General features: G+C 42.3%; 1 protein-coding gene across 2 annotated transcripts in view; it reads left to right on the forward strand.

The window, feature by feature from the left end:
* The window catches only part of PAMR1 (peptidase domain containing associated with muscle regeneration 1), a 45,172-nt gene extending 26,721 nt beyond the window's left edge, over positions 1 to 18,451 (forward strand). For both annotated transcript variants that reach the window (XM_028727966.2, XM_028727956.2), the window contains exons 7-12: positions 9,071 to 9,241; positions 11,083 to 11,295; positions 13,021 to 13,087; positions 14,280 to 14,512; positions 14,601 to 14,893; positions 17,028 to 18,451. In XM_028727966.2, the coding sequence (XP_028583799.2) occupies positions 9,071 to 9,241; positions 11,083 to 11,295; positions 13,021 to 13,087; positions 14,280 to 14,512; positions 14,601 to 14,893; positions 17,028 to 17,564 (1,514 nt within the window). In that variant the 3' untranslated portion in view covers positions 17,565 to 18,451. The remainder of the gene's footprint in view (positions 1 to 9,070; positions 9,242 to 11,082; positions 11,296 to 13,020; positions 13,088 to 14,279; positions 14,513 to 14,600; positions 14,894 to 17,027) is intronic.
* The last annotated feature ends 422 nt before the right edge of the window (positions 18,452 to 18,873 follow it).

An 18,873-nucleotide genomic window follows, 5' to 3' on the forward strand; every position in this document is an offset into this window, starting at 1 on the left:
GCACTGGGTTCCCCTGATTCTTCTCTGTGCTTACTGTCAAATTAAATTGTAATAATAATAATAATAATAATAATAATAATAATAATAATAATAATAATTTATTATTTATACCCCGCCCATCTGGCTGGGTTTCCCCAGCCACTCTGGGCGGCTTCCAATAAAACACTAAAATACAATAACCTATTAAACATTAAAAGCTTCCCTAAACAGGGCTGCCTTCAGATGTATTCTAAAAGTGTGAATAGTTAGCATTAGGGATGGATCTCAATGAATTCTCCCCACCCCCTTATTCAAGTGATGCACAGTCCTATATTAATAGAGCAAATTGGATGGGCTAATTTTCATCCTAATTAGCCCACCAGCCTCAATCCCTAGATGTAAAAGAAAACTATTAGAAGCTGCAGCTAGATCTCGTCTGTCTCCATTATCATTATAGCCAGGCAATGGGCTTTGTAATTTATAACTAAAGTGCACTAAACTGGTGCTTAAAGGGCTGCAACAAGATGGAGAGTTGCTGGCACAGTTGGCTAGTGCAACTGTATGTGGACTGAGCAGCTGCAAATTCAAAACAGTTCTAAATATAAATTGGAAGAAGTGGTAAGGGGGCTGGTGAAGGGGAGCATCAGGTGGATGAGGTCCAAATTCTTTGCAGTGGGGAAGGAGCTGCAAATGCACATTAAATGTGTGTGTGGACAAGGCCTGTGCTGTTCTGCTCTTTGCTTGAACCCTTGCTGGACAGCCTGAGGAAGGATAAGAGAAGAGTACAGGACTGTTTGCCACTTACCAGTAGGACCCCTCCACCCACAGATATATCAGCTGCCCTGTGACTATTAACACGAACCCAACCTGCCAGGCTCTCAAGCAAAAGTTGACTCCAGATCTAAGTTAGTCCCATTGATTTCAGTGTGTTTAAGTATGACAAAGTGTGCATTCACACAGTAGTTTATTCCATTTCCCTGTTTTCCTAACTCTTAATTATCTTTTAGATTTCACTTGACATAAAAGCCACTGCTGGAAATATAGTGGAATATAGTGCAGGTTTAGCTTCCATTTTAAAGTTATTTACAAATGGATATTTTTTTCTGGAAGCAAATAACACAGAAATGAGAGCTACATTTCCACAATATTCTGGTATATTTCCGGAAGTGCCTTTTTCTAACATTGGGAAAGCAGCTGTGCGTATGCAGCCGAAGTCTGAATCCAACCCAAAGTATTTTCGTAGCAATTTAACAAACTCTACCCACAGTCAGATTGGACACTTAGGCTGTAAGTAGCCAAAGTTTTGGAAAACTTTAGCATAAATGCTCTCTTCCCCCACCCCACCCCGGTGCTTTATTAACACCTGTTATGTATATGTGGAATACAGTCCTATCCTTGCTCAGCCTCTCTTTGACCAGGCTCAAAATGGTTCTTCCCCCTCTCCTCCCCTCCCCCCTTTCAAGTTGTGTACTGTGTTCCTCTCAGGGGGTGCAGAGCATTCTGGCTCAGTGGGCCTCCCAGGGAATTGCTGGCCTTCTAAGCGAGGGACTCTGACCCCTTTTTGCTCTGAGACTTCCTGTCACCTTTGTCTGAAACAAAGCCCAGCAAGCTCAAGTCCTTGAGTAAATGCTGGGATCTTGTATTGAATGGGGAATTCATTGCTTAGATCCAACTTCCATTTCTTTACGGCTTCCCAGTCTCCCTTGCCAGCCGTTTGACACTTCTCCCGCATCCTAATGAAGGGTGCTCCATTGAGCTAAACTGTGGCGTACTGTGCTATCACTAGCAGCTCCTCAATCGTTCTAGCATCACCCCCTTTTTTCCAGGATAGGCCTGTGAAAGTGCTCTCTTGGTCCTTCCCCTGTGCTTGACTCCTGCCCACTGCCATTGCTCAGCCACACACACAAGGTTTTCAGAAAGACAGTTCTTCAGGGCTTCCTTGTCTTTGCCGACTGACTCATGGGTTTAAAAGGGACACCCTCCCAGCCTCTGGCAGCAGGAGAAGTAGAAACAGCTGCTCTCTGTAGGGTATTGAACATGGTTGTTGTTTTTGGTTTGTTTGTTTTAAAGAGAGAAATTAATCTTTACAGAGTCAGTATTGTGAGACTACTGCTATGATGTTGCTGCACCGATAAAGGGGAGATGTTCATGTGATTACTTGAAATTACTGAGTGCCAAAATTGAACATGCCTTCCTAATATTGGACAGAGGAAAATCTTTTTGTTTGTTTGTTTGTTTAAAAAAATGAATAAGGCTGAAATCCTATACACACCTGGGAACAAGCCCTATTGAAAGCAATGGGGTTTACTTCTGAAAAGATGTATATAGGATTAGACTGCAAGACTTACCTGAATGTAAACCTCAAAGGGACTCGTCTGAGCGGAAATGTATAGGATTGCGCTGTCAGGGATTCACAGTGTGTGGCAGGGAATAAATCACATGCCAAATCTGTGAGGACTAGTGGCATGCCCTGCCAAAGGCACTTTGAAATGTTCCAAAAATATATCGCCCTATATTTTGCATACATTTCATACAGCATCTCATTCCCACCATATCAACCTTTTCAGAATGCAATCGCTCATTATATACTAGGGAAGTTATCAGACTGAATTCCCAAGCAATGCATATAGAGGTGCGCTATCTACAAACAGGATTGAGAAGTAGGGAGCATTAAGTGCAAATTCAAGACACACCACCTACCTGCTGACATCAATGAAGTGGTAGCTGAGGGGTGCTTGCCCGGCTTTGGGAAGGAGGACCCTAGGACCCTGTCAGAGCCCTCACACCTCCTTTCCAAAGCAGGACAAGCCTACCAGGGTCTGAGAAAGCGCCCTCTCTGGCTGCACTGCCCTAAACCCTCCTCTGTAGTGACTCCTGTCTGAAACTCTGGAGACCCATTGTCAGTCTTTGCTGACAATACTGAGCATAGGTGCCAGCTCTCTGGGGCCCTGGGTGCCCAAGCACCCACAAAATTCCCCATGAAGGGGTGGAGCATCCACAAATTTTGGCACCAGGGCCATGCACACTACATGGCACCTACGGCCCCGTGCATCCACAGTCACAGGGCCAAGCTGGCACTCCTGATACTGAGCTAGATTGGCCAGTGGTCTGACTTGACTCAGTACAGTATATGACAACTTCCTATGTCGTGACTGCTGCCCTGAGACCAGTACCTCAAAGACCAAGCAACGTGTAATGGAGGTCCTACTTAATCCCTTTCCTTTTGAGCTTCTCATCCATGAGCTGAGAACAAGGATGCGTGGACTCTGAAAATGACAGCCAAGGTTGCTCCTGAAATCTTCAGAGTGAAATAAAATTTGATGACCTCTTGGCATTGCAAAATGCAGCATAAGGTATATTGCTTAATATATCACGTTGCAATCTGGGAGATGAATTTGTTGAAAAGGAAAGCAGGGCAGAATTACTGAAACTGTGGCAAATCATGCAGGCTGATGGTAATGTCATTAGGCAAACTGTGTGTGTGTGTGTGTGTGTGTGTGTGTGTGTGTGTGTGTGTTGACGGTCAGGAAGGTTAGGCTCCAATTCTGTATTTGGAATTGCAGAACAATGCAGAAGGAAAAACTCAGCTTTCACAGCTCTGCTACTGACTCACCATGTCACCTTGAATTAAGGCATATGGTGGCTTCCCTCCACATATTTGCATTACTTCTAGTGCTGCTGTGATTATTAATGAACTTCAACTGTTGGCTTAAATATTATTGGTAGGAAAAGGTGCATACTTGTAGCAATTCTGTTGATGCCCCAACCAAGGAACTGGATCTGGCCGTGGTTATTCAGATTATGTCCTGACAGGATTGTTATAAGGGGCTCATGTCTTCAGAAGTGTCTGTTGCTTCCAAACAAAGCAGCCAAACTACAGTCTATCTAGTATGGGGTGTTTCAATAATGTCACCTCAGGGTTATTTCAGCTAGGGATGTTGCTCCCCTCTCCTAAACACTCCTCCCACCCTAAATCCTTTATACTAATGACAAATGCATTCTGCAAACGTGGATCGTTGCACAACCAAAATGACACCACCTGTGCATCTCAGAGGGTTGATTTGATTTTATACTTGTATTCCGCTTTCCTAACAGCAGATGTTGAGCTCAAAGCAGCTTACAATAACCACAAGAGCTTTAAAACACACACACACATTGCAGTCACTTATAATATCAAACACAATAGCATTTGAAGCAAACAACAACAACTTCATCAAAACAATGAATACAATTCAATAAAGTCATAGTAACTCATAGCATTGGCAGGATACTTCCTAATCACATGCAACCTTACTCCATAACAACAAAATATTGATTAGCTGTCATTGGGAGTGATTGGCAGGCTTGGGGAAAGCCTGATATACCAAAACAATTTCGGGGGGGAAGTGAAGGCACCCCCCTCCCCAACAAAAATAAAACAGCCCACTAATGTCTCAGCCAGGCTATCCTGAGGTAAGTGGGGAAAGGGCAGGATACAGATTTGGTTTATTGTTATTTTATTATTATTTAAAGAAAATACCATCCTTTATTCAGTCCCACAATCTTCCTTTTAAGCAGCTATTTATTGTGGTGTTTCCTATGTGCTTACCAAGGGATACCTTCTGGAACCTGTTCACAGTATTAATGATAGAAGCATAGAGCGAGAAGGTGAAGTTTGATGGGGACGTTTATAGTTTTCATTCAGCCCAGTCTTATATGCAAACTAGTTCAGTTCTATAATTAAACGGGTTAACCAAATAACCGGAAAGGTTGTATCCAAAGACACAGATTTCTAAGGGATTCAAACAATGCTGATAAAGATCAAGTGGCTAGTTGTAAGCAACAGCCTCCAAGTTGCCTCCGGATGAATACACCCCAGTGGCTGAAACAAGCATACTTTCACATGGTTACTGTCTCATTCACAGACGCATGGAACTGGAAGACACTGGGGTGGGTTCCACTTGGCTGGAAGGGCATGAAAAGATTTTCATTGCTGCTGGGATTACATCATTGCTTTATTCTGGGTGATTCCTGGCTGTTGGGATAACTGCAGAAAAGGATGTTTTGCTCAAACCAGAACTCTAAATCCATGGATGAAAATATACTGTGATGCTCGGTGATCATTACAAGATTCCCTTCCATGTTGTGTACGTGGCACGAGCGAGGAACACGGTCCAAGTGTGCGTGAAGACAGACATTCAAAAGTGTGGTGGAAGTGCCTCGAACACACATTTGCCACATGTGGAAGCATTTGTTTTCCAGGTAGCCTTGCCCTATGCTTGTTCTAGAGCAGGAATAGGCAAACTTGGCCCTCCAGATGTTTTGGGAGTACAACTCCCATGATCCCTAGCTAACAAGACCAGTGTTCAGGGATGATGGGAATTGTAGTCTCAAAACATCTGGAGGGCCGAGTTTGCCTATGCCTGTTCTAGAGAGACAGACTATCCCGAAATTTTCTGTGATTGGAAATTCCTACAGTATTTATCCTTTGCTGCAGTCACAGAGTGATCAGATCAACTTTCTCTAGAATCAATTCTATCTTTTAAAAGATCATATTAATACCTTGAAAATATCAGGTGGATGTAGAGCAGAGCGCCCGGTTCCGTCAGACTGGGTGCCGAACCAATGGGGCACCACAGAGCGTCACTACTATGACATAGTGAATTGAGTAGAATGGGAGGCAAGAGGCGGGGTTGCCAGATTTGGCCTTGCACAGCACACCACTGAAATTTGAAAGACCAAGGTCTGCCCCTAAAAACATGAAGGCAATTTTATTGGGGATAGACAGATCACTCTCTGTTTTTAATCCAAGTCACTTTTCCATGCGTTCACCCATTCTGTACTGTACATTTTATACCATTTCTGCATTTCTCTGTGAATATTTATAAGAAAAAACTTGCATTCGAATTCATATACAAATGCATGGTTTTAAACACACTTTCTCTCAAAATACGCATTTGAAATTGTCTTATGATGAAATTTTTGAGCCGAGAGCAGTGCTGCAACATTTGGAGAAGTGTAAAATCCCACAGATAGCTACATTCTAATCCACATTCCAATCTGATAGGCTTGGTTCAGGTCAATTCACACTGGATTTCACCAGGATCAGATTCTTTATAGCCTCTTGTGGGCCATATTTCAGAGGTATAGGTGGCAAATGTCAATATCGGTGGTCATACTGAAGACAAAGAATGATTATCTAGCTATGGGATATATTATGGATGAGATGTGGGTGGATGAGATTAACCTATGTATTATTTAGCAGTGAATAATGGAGGGGAAAGAGACCAGAAAAAGAAAAGTAGGCTTTATTTATGCAGGGAAGTAATGGAACATGGGTAAAGAACAGTCGGGATTTAGAAAGGATTAATAGGGGAATGTTCAGCAGAAGAAGAAAGTGGTTTTAAATAGGTAATCCAATTTTTCCGTAGCAAATTGAGTATAGAAGCTATTTCTAAATGGCAAATAATTCAAAGTTGAGGAATGTTGCCCATAAGTAATTGAGGAAGAAAGGAATGAAATTATTCTCTTGGTTATTAATAACCCAGAATACTTCACTTAAAAATTCAGATACTCTGTCTTCATTTATTCTAGACTGTCTTTGAGTTCTAGAAATACCCACAGAACATAAATATAACATAGAACATTAAATATAGTTCATTGTAAGAAAAAGAAATCAATGAATATCTGTAGGAAAAAGGCGAGGATGGTATTAAATCCTATCACACACTCGTGGACTTGTACAGTTTTGAGACCCTCACATTTTCTGCCTTGGCACTCCTCCATCAATCAGGAAGAGGGCTGTATGGACTGACCAAAACAACTCTTTTGGCCCAGTCCCTTATCCCTTGTGAGCACAAAATGTGCATGACATGGGGCCTGAGAGATACAGCTTGGTTCCACATGTCTTACCGTGTTCCCTGGGAAGAGGGTTGGGAATTGTTGAGGACAATAGGGGTCTCCTAACAACTCCCAGCATCCTTAACAAACTACAGCTCCCAGAATTCTTTGGGAGAAATTATGACTGTTTAAAGTGTTATCATAGCACTTTAAATGTATGGCGTGAATGTGGCCTGTGTAGGATCCACTGCCAATCACAGAGGACCATGGAGGTCTAGATGGATAAACGGTCTAATAGCCTAGGAAAAGGCACCTTCCTTATGTTCCTATGCCATGTAGTGAAAATTTAAAAATCGACATTGGCCAGAATGTTCTTCATTCACATTAATAATACCTTCATTTGTACTTAATGGTGGTTCTGTACGAAGCTGCTGCCTGAACTTCACCTAATTGGGTTTACTTTTGTTGCCTTTTCATTCTCCTGCAGCACTGAAAACTTGTCCTTTAATCTGTATTACACAGGAAACTTCTTACCAGTGCTGAATATTTAGAAATAATGAAGGACTCTGGTGAGGAAGGTCTTGTATAGTTAAACGTTCCACAAAATTTAACTGACTGCACCAGTGACACAGACATAGTATCACTTTTATTGGTTCCTGGGACTTATATGCTAGAAAGCATTAAAATAAGTCCCATTATTTTAATGTGGCAGTTAAGCATGCCCTCAATATTTTCCCTTTGGAATTAATGGGACCTAAATGTGCTTGGTAGTGGTTGGACAGGATCATTTCCATTCTTTTCTGAAAAATGATGATACAGTTGTAACTCTTTTGTGGCATGGGATAAGATGTCAGCCATCTAGGTCACTCTTTCATTGTTGAGAACCCAACACTTAGAGTTTGGTGGTGCATCTAGAGGGATTTGAGTGTGACTTCTCCCATTTGGATCAGACCCCAGCAGAATATGGTCCTTACAAGTGGAGATATGTACTGAATGTTCCACTATTCCATTCTCTCTCTGAAACCTCTTTCCAGCTAGAGCCACATAGGCAGCTGCAAAGGTTAAATTGGCTTTGAAGGCGGGGGACACTCTTAAAAGGCATTTAAAAAATATATCTTATAAAGGATCCTGTCCTTGGCTAAAACTCTGTTGAATGCACAGGGGGATCTGAAGAGGGGGGAAATCAGTCAGGTTCATGTACCCGACAGGCAACCATTCACACAATGAAAGAAAACTTTCCTATAAAACACACAAGGTAGCAGCACTCATTTCAAAGCCAGCTTCAGAGCTTTTCTTGCACAAAGCAGGAATGAGACAGAAAAAGGATCAAGCTGCAGAGAAACTGCAGGAAACGCTCTAGAGAAGGAAAGGGCTTACAATAGGTTACAAGACAGCATGTGTTGCCCCCATTTTACTGGGTGAAAAGGTCCTGAATGCATATGCTTTTTCATCAGGCAGAATGACAAGGCAGCCAATACGAACCTGAAAACTCTGATGGTAGCAAAGTCATAAAGCATACAGGGCTAGTCCAGGAACTTCTGGCATGTGGTGGCCTTTGCAGCTGCTGCTAATAAACATATGAAATGGCTGGCATTTGCTGCCCTTGGATAGTGATCCACCAACTGGGGCAGATACCTTGTTCCTCTTCACTGGAGGGGCAGCCCTATGTAGCATTGTTACATCAGTATAACATGGCAACTTTTTACATCAGTATAACATGGCAACTAAGCCATAGTTTTTCCAAGGTTTGTCCTATGGTTGCAGTCAGGGTTAAGGAGGGTCCTTGACCATGGTTCTGGGTTTGGACAACACACTAAGCCAAAACCATGGCTTAGCTGCCACACCTCAGTGACTTAAAGAGCCTGGGAAGGAGTAAAATTTCTGTGATTTCCTTGGGAGCCAGTGGTATCACGCTAACCCATGGTTTTGCTTAGTGTGTCGTGCGAACCTGGTCACAGATGAGTACAGAAAACCTAAGGGCCTACTGCTTCAAGTACTTGTATACTCATGCTTTAAGTCAAGTAACTAATGGGATTACTTAGGTGGTAGTATTTAAGATGAAAGATACGTCAGGAATTTGGTAGATTGGAATGAAGTGTGTGCTTTTTTATATAAAAAAGAATTATGTATAGCAGTCTCAATATTTTGATTTTTTTTTGTCTCTGTATCTCTTCCTTCTTAATATTTTTATTACATTCTAAGTAAAGAATCAACTTAACACAGCCCTGTTTTTGTAATAAAGTGGATTTTTTTGAAATATCTGAACTGTCAGTGGTGATGTGTAGGACTCCAGGTGCTCCTGCTCATGGTTTTGTGGAAGGAGATGACTTTAAATACGGGTCCCAGGTTTACTTCAAATGCAACGCAGGTTACACCTTGAAAGGCAGCCGTGTTGCTGACTGTCAGCTGGATGGGAGCTGGTCAAAACATCATTCTGAATGTGGTAAGGATGCTTTACATTTTTTATCAAGTTTCAACCATTATTCCATTATTATTTTCCTTTAAGACTAATTAACAGCAAAGCCAACACGCTATTTTGAGGTAGACGAATTAACAGTGTGACATTAATTCACTTGGTCCCTCTTAATAAGAGGCTACCTGTACAGAAGCCTCAATGTGCTTGTAGTGACTTCCGGTTATCACAGTGAGTACGAGTGCCTGCTCCTGGCAGGCTTTTGCCTGTGCTCCTAATGTCTTGCTCCACTTGGCATCAGCTGCTCTTCCTTAAAGGAAGGACTTGCCCTTGGCAGAGATACAAGGAAACCATTTTCATTTTTTGTATGTTGTGGCTGATGCTTTTCTCCTTCCCTGCTGAGGGCAAAATTGGTCTTTGCCAGAAAGAAAAATGAAAACATTCCATCCAACTATTTCCTTGCTCTTTTTGGCAAGGGATTCTGGGTAAGGGTATTGTGAGGTCTCTTCTTCAAGCTTGGGACAAGGCTTAAACTGGACTGGGTCACTGCCGCCATGGACAGCTGTAGTCTGGATGCCAAAGAGACTTTTGTGCTTGTGGCACTTCTTTAAAAGCCTAACAAATATACCAGTCCAAATGTACAGGTGCACAGCCCTTATTTGCTAACTTGGAATTTTGAAGTCAGAACTGGCATGCATTCCTTGGAAATGGCTGGAAAACAGCTGAAGTGCCATTTTGAATAGTTGGATACAAATCTGAGCCGCACATCTGGCAGGCCATTTTCAAGATTCTTCCAATATTCCATTTAAGTTTCATGATTGAAAACGCATACACTGACCATATTATGTGTAGGTGAATCCCTGTTTCTCCATGCTCAGCAGGATATGCCATTATCCTCCCTCCTCTCCATCAGCCATCACCTTCCTCAAACTCTAGTAAGTCTCCCATTGCTTTTAAAGCACATTCCTCCAAGGCCACCAGCAGTTATATGGCACATCCCAAGTTGCCTGTGCGCAATATAAAGAGCAATTTACTTCTTAATTCTTTCCTTTCCAAATCTCTCTTTATGAGAAGCTGCAGCCAGTGTATGCCGCATTACCTTTGACGTTTCAGGAGTCGCTGAAGCTCTGGGGCTCTGGGCTTGAGTGCCAACCCAGAGAAATGAGAGCCCCACTGAGATAGTAATTGGGGAGCAGAGACAGGTGATAATGAACACGCCACATGCTAAGGCCAGAAAGAGCTCCAGTATATTCATGTGCATAAAAAACAGGTTTCTTGATCACATGGTGAGCACTCCTCTAAAAATGGATGGATTACTACCCAGTGTCAATTTTGCATGAGTTCATTCGAAAGCCTGATCTGTTTCCACATTAATCTATTATTATGGCCAGTCAAGCAGTAATAAATCAAACGGCGGTGTTGTTGCAAACTATCCTTAGTTTTTGCAGTTTGACTTTTGGTTCACCACTTGCTAGATGCAACTATGGAATGCAATGGTCCAATGGAACAACCTTTGCCAACCTGGTGTCCTTGAAATGTTTGAACTACAACTCCCATCAGCCCCAACACAGCTGTGCTGGCTGGGGCTGATGGGAGTTGAAGTCTGAAACATCTGGAGAGCACATCTAGCTTGGCTAAAGCTTGAAGTAACTTCACTGCAATGCTCAATGGAAATTAGATTTCATCAGATCAAACTGTTTATACCTGTAGTGTTATTCTGCGGTTGCAATTACTACTTCTTTAATGCTCATAAAAGGAAAGTCAATAATATGCACGGCATTGTACAATAAGTGTATAAACTGTGGAATGATCTGATGGTCAGGATTAAAACTTTCTGCATGGAAAAATAAAATGTATCCCCTTGCTATTAGTCACAGAAGATAGAAACTGCTCTGATCCTGGTGCTCCACTCAATGGGTACAAGAAAATGATGGACGGTACTGCATTGATGAACGGCCGGTATGCAAAAATTGGGGCAGTCATTACATTCTTTTGCAATAACTCCTATATTCTCAGTGGCAATGAGCAAAGGACCTGCCAAGACAATGGAGAATGGTCAGGAAAACAGCCAATTTGCATTAAAGGTAATTTACAATCCCTTTTATGACAACTAACAATTTGTTGTTTTTTACATTGGCTTAGTTTTATAGCTGAGACATAATGAGATACAAGCTGCTTCATGGCAAATATCAATACAAGGATGGATTGGCGCCCATTGCAGAGGCAGACAGTTTTTGTCAATCATCCTCCATTGCTCTCAATGAAGTTAGAATCTACTCCAGCAGATGTGTATTTCTAGGTTTTTAAAGTGCACATATGCACAAGAAATGACAAAAACTGATTTTCTGCAAAATGTTTGCACCAGAAGCTAAAGAAAGGGCACTTTTGGTTTGTACTTGATGGCTTTCAGTGGTCAGCCATGGGGGCCTGCAAGTAAGGAGGTTCCATGGCTCAATTATTTTCTCATTCTCCGGTGACCCCCCCAATATTTGTTTCCACTGACTGGTAGGATTGTAGTGTCTTCCAGATCAACCTTGACCATTGTCTAGGCAACTGTTGGCATTTACTGTATTTGTCTGCCTTCTGGCATTGACTCTTGTGCTGAAGTTTCACTTGCCTGCCAGACTTCCCTCCAGGCTCATGCCTCTTGCTTTCCACCCTGCCATCAGTGTGATCTTCAATATACATGCTTGGAAGGAAGTCATATTTAAATCCCATTTATTCCAATAGGAACTGAATGTAACGAGGCTGCAATCCTGTACGCACTTACCAGGGGTAAGGTCCATAGAGCTCAGTGGGATTTACTTCTCAGTAAGCATTCAGTGGATTTCACAATTAGACTGGATCCAAATGTGTCATTTGGAATGCTACTCGCCCCAAAGTGGAAAGAAGCAAAGGAAAAATGGATACAAAAACTTCTGGAATATGCAGAAATGGCAAAACTTACCAGAAGAATAAGAAATCAAGATAACAAACTTTTTATAAAAGAATGGAAATGGTTGATTGAATATTTACAGATAAGAACACTGCTAGGATTATTGCAATAACCTGCAGTTTCATAAGAGTATATATTTAAAGTAGATAATTAAATGAATTTGGATATGCAGAAGATAATAAAAAAATAAATTTAAAGAACCGCAGAAAGAGGGGGAAGGAAGTCAGACTTTGAAATGTTAAATTGATTGTGAAACTAATGAAATGTATAAACTTGAAAAGTATAAATAAAAACCAAATGTGTCATTTCTAACATATAGTTATCCAAATAAAGGTAGGTACCTCTGCCCGCCAAATTGCTATTGGACTACAGCTCCCATCATCCTTGACAATTTGCCATGCTGACTGTGGCTGATGGAAGTTGTAGTCGGATAACATCTGGAAGGCCACCAGTTCTCCATCCCTGATCTAGAACTCAAGCTAGTTTACAGTATTTTAACATGTACATACATTTAACATGCACGACTAAACTTCTCTCTGAAAATACCGTATTTTTCCATGTATAAGACTATGCTTTTCCCCATTTTTTTTAAGTTTGAAATTGGGGGTCGTCTTATGCACGGAATGTTTGAAATATTTATTTCTTAATTTTGGGCTCAAAAAATAGAGCTCGTCTTATACATGGGGGTGTCTTATAGATGGAAAAATACGGTAGCTGCTTGAAAAGAAAATTCAGGTGCCGCTATTTTGTATACTGATTGCCTCTCATCTTGAGACATTGCTATTAGGAAAAGGAAAGGATGGACAGGTATATGAAACATAACTTTCGAGTATGGAAAAGAATTGTTGAACATTGTATTTCCCCCCCCCCCTAGCTTGCAGAGAGCCAAAGATCTCTGACCTGGTGAGACAGAAAGTACTCCCTATGCAGGTTCAATCAAGGTGAGATCGCAGTGTCTTAACTACAGTGTTAAAAAGCAATGTTGATATTTTTTTCCTATGTGCCCTAGCTTGTTTCGGCATCCTACCAAATGCTTTGCATGAACAACACTGATGTTCCAGAAATAATGGTTGCTAGTTGGATGGGGGTACACTGGGTATAGACATCCAAGCTGATGAAGTTACCCACAAGACAACACATAGGTAGAGCTGGTCACAGATGTTGTATCATTATCATTATTAGCACTGTAACTAATAATGCCACAGGTGAGACATCCTAGGACTTTCCTATGGATTGCTGCTAGATCTGTTGCAGCTTTCATAGTGAAACCTAAGAGATGAAATGGTGGGGAGGAAGGATCTTCCGAGATCCTACTTTTAATGATAAATTGACTGATTTATTTTAAAGGTAAGCTCTGGACCAGGCTTCCTCAACCTTGGCCCTCCAGTTGTTTTGGGACTACAACTCCCATGATCCCTAGCTAGCAGGACCAGTGTTCAGGGATGCTGGGAATTGTAGTCTCAAAACATCTGGAGGGCCGAGGTTGAGGAAGCCTGCTCAGGACCATCTCACAGCTGTAAGCTTATAAAGGATCCTCACACACAACTCCCAGCACTTGAATGTCTGTCCCCCCCCCACCCCGCCAGTGGGGGCATGGCCATACATTTTGTGGTCCTGTCTCTTTTTCTGCACTTTTAGATTGAGCAGCCATTTTGAAGTCCATGGCACTTTCTCAAAATTCCAAATGTGCCCACTCACCCAAAAAAGTTGGTGATCCCTTCTGGACACATTCCAAGGAATTTTAGATCCATTTGCCACAATCTAGCCCAGTTAGGCATGATTAAACCCACTGCACATCCAGCTCTGAGCTGGATTCTGAGCAATGAAATCTATTGGCTACAAGGACGCAATTAAATCACTTCGGTAGGGTTTGAGCACATGCACAGTTTATCTGAATTGTACCCATTAAACCAGGCACGGCCAGACTTGGCCCTCCAGCTGCTTTGGGACTACAACTCCCATCATCCCTAGCTAACAGGACCAGTGGTCAGGGATGATGGGGATTGTAGTCCCAAAACAGCTGGAGGGCCACGTTTGGCTATGCCTGCATTAAACATTTGCTTATATGTGCCATAAAACACTGTGATGACAGGTTTTGGGTGATATTCCTATGTTCTTTATGCATCGAAACAGAGAAACCCCTTTGCATCGGCTCTATTCATCGACGTTTAACAAGCAGAAGCTGGATGCATACCCAACCAAAAAACCATTACTACCATTTGGAGAACTACCTCCAGGGTTCCAGCATCTTCACACACAGCTTCAGTATGATTGCATTTCTCCTTTCTATCGCCGTTTGGGAAGCAGCCGGAGAACCTGTCTGAAAACAGGGAAGTGGAGCGGGAGAGCTCCTTCATGCATCCCAAGTAAGAAGCCTCTGAAACATATAATACCTTCGAGAAAAACCAAGACAACAGCAGCAGCAATAATAATTTTATCTCTCTTTTATGACAGTCTGTGGAAAGGCAGAAAACACCACTGTTCCAAAAACATCCTCAACCAGATGGCCGTGGCAAGCAGCCATCTATAGGAGGCCCAATGGGGTGAAGGTTCCCAGTCACAGAAAAGGGGCCTGGATATTGATTTGCAGCGGGGCCCTTCTAAACGAGCGCACAGTCGTGGTGGCAGCCCACTGCGTCACCAATCTGGGGAAGGTCACGGTTCTCAAAGCAGCAGACATTAAAGTCGTTCTCGGCAAGTTCTACAGAGATGATGATAGAGACGAAAAGACCATACAGAACTTGCGGGTGAGTAAGGCTTTGAGGCTCCATGACACTGTGCATGTGCAAACAGGTGCAAAGGCCTACAGAAAGGGACCACTGCACATTCAGGACTCTGTGTTGAAACAGAGAGACTATTTGGGGACTGCAAATGTAAGTACAGTCGTACCTTGGTTCTCAAACGCCTTGGTGTTTTGGCTCCCGAATGCTCAAAACCCAGAAGTGTTCTGGTTTCTGAATGTTTTTTGGAAGCCAAATGTCCAGCATGGCTTCCACTTGTGTGCAGGAAGCTCTTGCAGCCAATGGGAAGCTGTGCCTTGGTTTTTGAACAGTTTTGGGAGTTGAGCGGACTTCCGGAATGGATTACATTTGAGAACCAAGGTACGACTGTACTTACATGGTGGTAGATCCCACTAAAATCGCAAAGAAATAAAATAAAAAATGTTTTAAGTACATGATTATGATTAGCACATCACTTGTATTTTTAAAATAATAATGTCTAAATCAAATTTACCAACAAAAGCTGTATGATTGTGTTCCATTGTGTGTGTTTGTAATATAATATAAAATACAATATAATATAATATAAATATAATATAATATAATATAAATATAATATAATATAATATAATATAATATAATATAATAATATACAGTACAATACAATATAATGAGATATATTTCTATTCTACTCTATAATCTCTCACAATGTGATTATATTTCAGTTTCCTCATTAAATGTTTGCCATCTTAGATGAGATTGCTTTTTTTTAAAAAGTGCCAGCTAATACCAGTGCTAATTAGAAAATATATTTAGTAAGGCAGGCATCCAGTATACCCTTGGCTGTGTGCATCATTTCATTTGCTGACTGCATTTTGGAGGAAAAAAACAGTGAAAATCTGAAAGCTTAAAGCTGAACTTGTAAATTTGTTGTCCCTAGTCAGCTCTGCTGGAAGGTTTATTCAGCTGTCATTTGGATCAAGTAGGTTTACCAACTTGAAGTATTATAAAATAACATCTCAGGCAATTTCCTAGCCAGCTATTTGTTACCATGAAACCCATTTGTAGGCAGAGGGCCTATACATTGCTATGATCACTCTACTTATTAGGATTGCCTGGTATTGCAAAATCTTCACCTTCATTTGCCAACGTTTTAAAGACATTTTCTAGTTGGCATCAAGAACTTTTTTTTTAAGTCTGAAGGCTCTACACATTCTCTTCTAGTTACCCAGACCAGACACTTGGGAGTTCTGCACTACAGAGTATTCCCTCTCCCAGTGGCGTAGCGTGGGGGGTGCAGGGGGGGGCCGGCCGCACCGGCCGCAACATCTGGGGTTAGGGCAAATCCACGGGTTAGGGACCGCAAATCCACGGGTTAGGGGGTGCAAATTACTTGCCTTGCCCCGGGTGCTGACAACCCACGCTACGCCACTGCCCTCTCCTTCCCCTCTCCTGGCCCTGGTCATTGCAGATGCAGAATTTTTGCACTTCCAATACTATGATACCTCCATCCCCTGCCAATCTCTGAGAAGCACCCCACAGTATGTTTGCAAAGGATTCTGCCATTCAGCTGTGAAATGTATGCAGATCTGTCCAGTGTAAATGACCTTGCTACAAAATACTGCCACAAAATACTTGCTACAGAAATTACAGTTTAAATGAAAACATGTGGACCTGCCCCAAATTAATTTCCTTTGGTGAATGAAGTATTGTTAGAACAATAGCCATTTGATTTCCTATTCAATAGTGTAATCTTCCAAAAGATCTTTCTAAATAATGACAATGAGTCACCAGGAGAAATGGGACCACCTTACAATGACTAGAGACACCTCAGAATTTCCCAGTTGTATATATTATGTTCCAACACATTTTTGGGAACTGACTGTTTTAACTGGCTTGGTGCTGCAATGTTTTTATCGTATGTTTTAACGTATCGCACACAGTATTCTATTAATATTTATATTTTTTAATGATTGCTTTCCCCCTGGTTTGTTTTTTTAGCTCTTTCTATTTTAGCCTCCTTGAGTCCCTTTCAGGGGGAAAGTATAATAATAATAATAATAATAATAATAATAATAATAATAATAATAAATTTCAAGTAAATTGTGAACTGAAAGTGAAGCTGTTATAATTTGTTGACTATTTCTGGGCTCTTTCCTAGATTTCAGCCATCATAGTTCACCCTAACTATGACCCTATCTTGCTCGACTCCGACATTGCTCTCATTAAACTCCTGGACAAAGGGAAAATCAGCAGCCGTGTCCAACCCATATGCCTGGCATCCATACGCGATATCGATCCACCCGCGGATGACTTGCAGATAATGATCACTGGCTGGAAGATCCTGACAGATGTTGCTGATCCGAGCTACAAGAATGACACCCTCCGCATGGGGACTGTTCAGATGGTAGACTCCCTGTTGTGTGAGCAGCAGTATGAGGAAAACGGCATCCAGGTCAGCGTCACCGAGAGCATGTTTTGTGCCAAGCAGCACCCCACCGCCTTTTCCAACATCTGCCCTGCTGAGACTGGAGGCATTGCGGCTATAGCTTTGCCAGGGAAATCATCTCTGGAGTTAACTTGGCATCTCATGGGGTTAGTGAGCTGGGGCTACGATAAAACATGCAGCCTAGAACTCTATGCCGGCTACACCCGAGCCATCCCTTTCAAAGACTGGATTGAGAAAAACATGAAATGAAACACTCCCCCTACCCTCCCCTCCAATTTTTTTTTTTTTAATGTTAAATATATTCATTTCTCTCACAGTCTCTGATACTTTAGAATTGTCACCCCATTGATGGAGCACCTGGTGAAGCAGGGGTCTCAGCAATTTGATACAGTTTAGCTATCAAGAGGGATGCGGGTGGCGCTGTGGGTTAAACCACAGAGCCTAGGACTTGCCGATCAGAAGGTCGGCGGTTCGAATCCCCATGACGGGGTGAGCTCCCATTGCTCGGTCCCTGCTCCTGCCAACCTAGCAGTTCGAAATCACGTCAAAGTGCGAGTAGATAAATAGGTACCGCTCTGGCGGGAAGGTAAACGGCGTTTCTGTGCGCTGCTCTGGTTCGCCAGAAGCGGTTTAGTCATGCTGGCCACATGACCCGGAAGCTGTACGCCAGCTCCCTCGGCCAATAAAGTGAGATGAGCGCCACAACCCCAGAGTCGGCCACGACTGGACCTAATGGTCAGGGGTCCCTTTACCTTTACCTTTAGCTATCAAGCCAGACCACTTCATCTGTGCCAGAGGCTCTGCACACAGCAGATGGGTTGGCATGTCTCAGCTGCCCCCTTTTCTCCTGGTGGGAGTAGGGCGTGCATGGATGGTGGGTTGTTATGCCAAAAAACACGATGACCAGAAGTAGCAGTCTTCAATCTATATTTAACGATCACCTGAATGAAACAATTAGAATTATTTTCATCCGAGTCTGAGACAGAGAGGAGGCTGGAAAGAGATAATTAGGAGGTTGGGTGAATTTGTTATGGTCACTAGAAGCTATCTATATTGCCGTATTTTATGTTGTATTATTTGCCCTCCTGAGTACATTACACATTCAAATAAACAAAGGTTTCTTTTAAACCTGAAAACCAACACTTTACCATTTATTCCTCCGAGTCTGATCAATCAAAAATAGTTTTTCTCTCTTTGGACAGGTAGAACTAGAAAACTGTAGACCACTGAACTCTATCATTTTTCAAACGTTCTGTCTTGATGGATCCCCTTCCTCATTGACTTGTTTAATGTGTCTGCAGTTGAACACCTACAGATAGAAGAGGATTCTGGCACAAGTTCCAGGACCCCTAGTCAGTTCATGAGGAGAATTGGCCATTGTCCCACAAACACTGAGACTGATGCCTTGAGCACACTTTGAGGTTGCACAAGGTTGGGGGGTGGGGGGTGGCGGTCACTAGGGGTGGGCAAAGTATCTTTCAGGCAAATTTCCCTGCTCTTGGTAATGTTCTCAGCAGTGAATCCCTGAGAACCTCCAAGCAAGAATGCATTTTGAAAA

This window comes from Podarcis muralis, chromosome 1, assembly GCF_964188315.1.
Source record: "Podarcis muralis chromosome 1, rPodMur119.hap1.1, whole genome shotgun sequence".
In the NCBI taxonomy this organism is placed as follows: Eukaryota; Metazoa; Chordata; class Lepidosauria; order Squamata; family Lacertidae; genus Podarcis; species Podarcis muralis.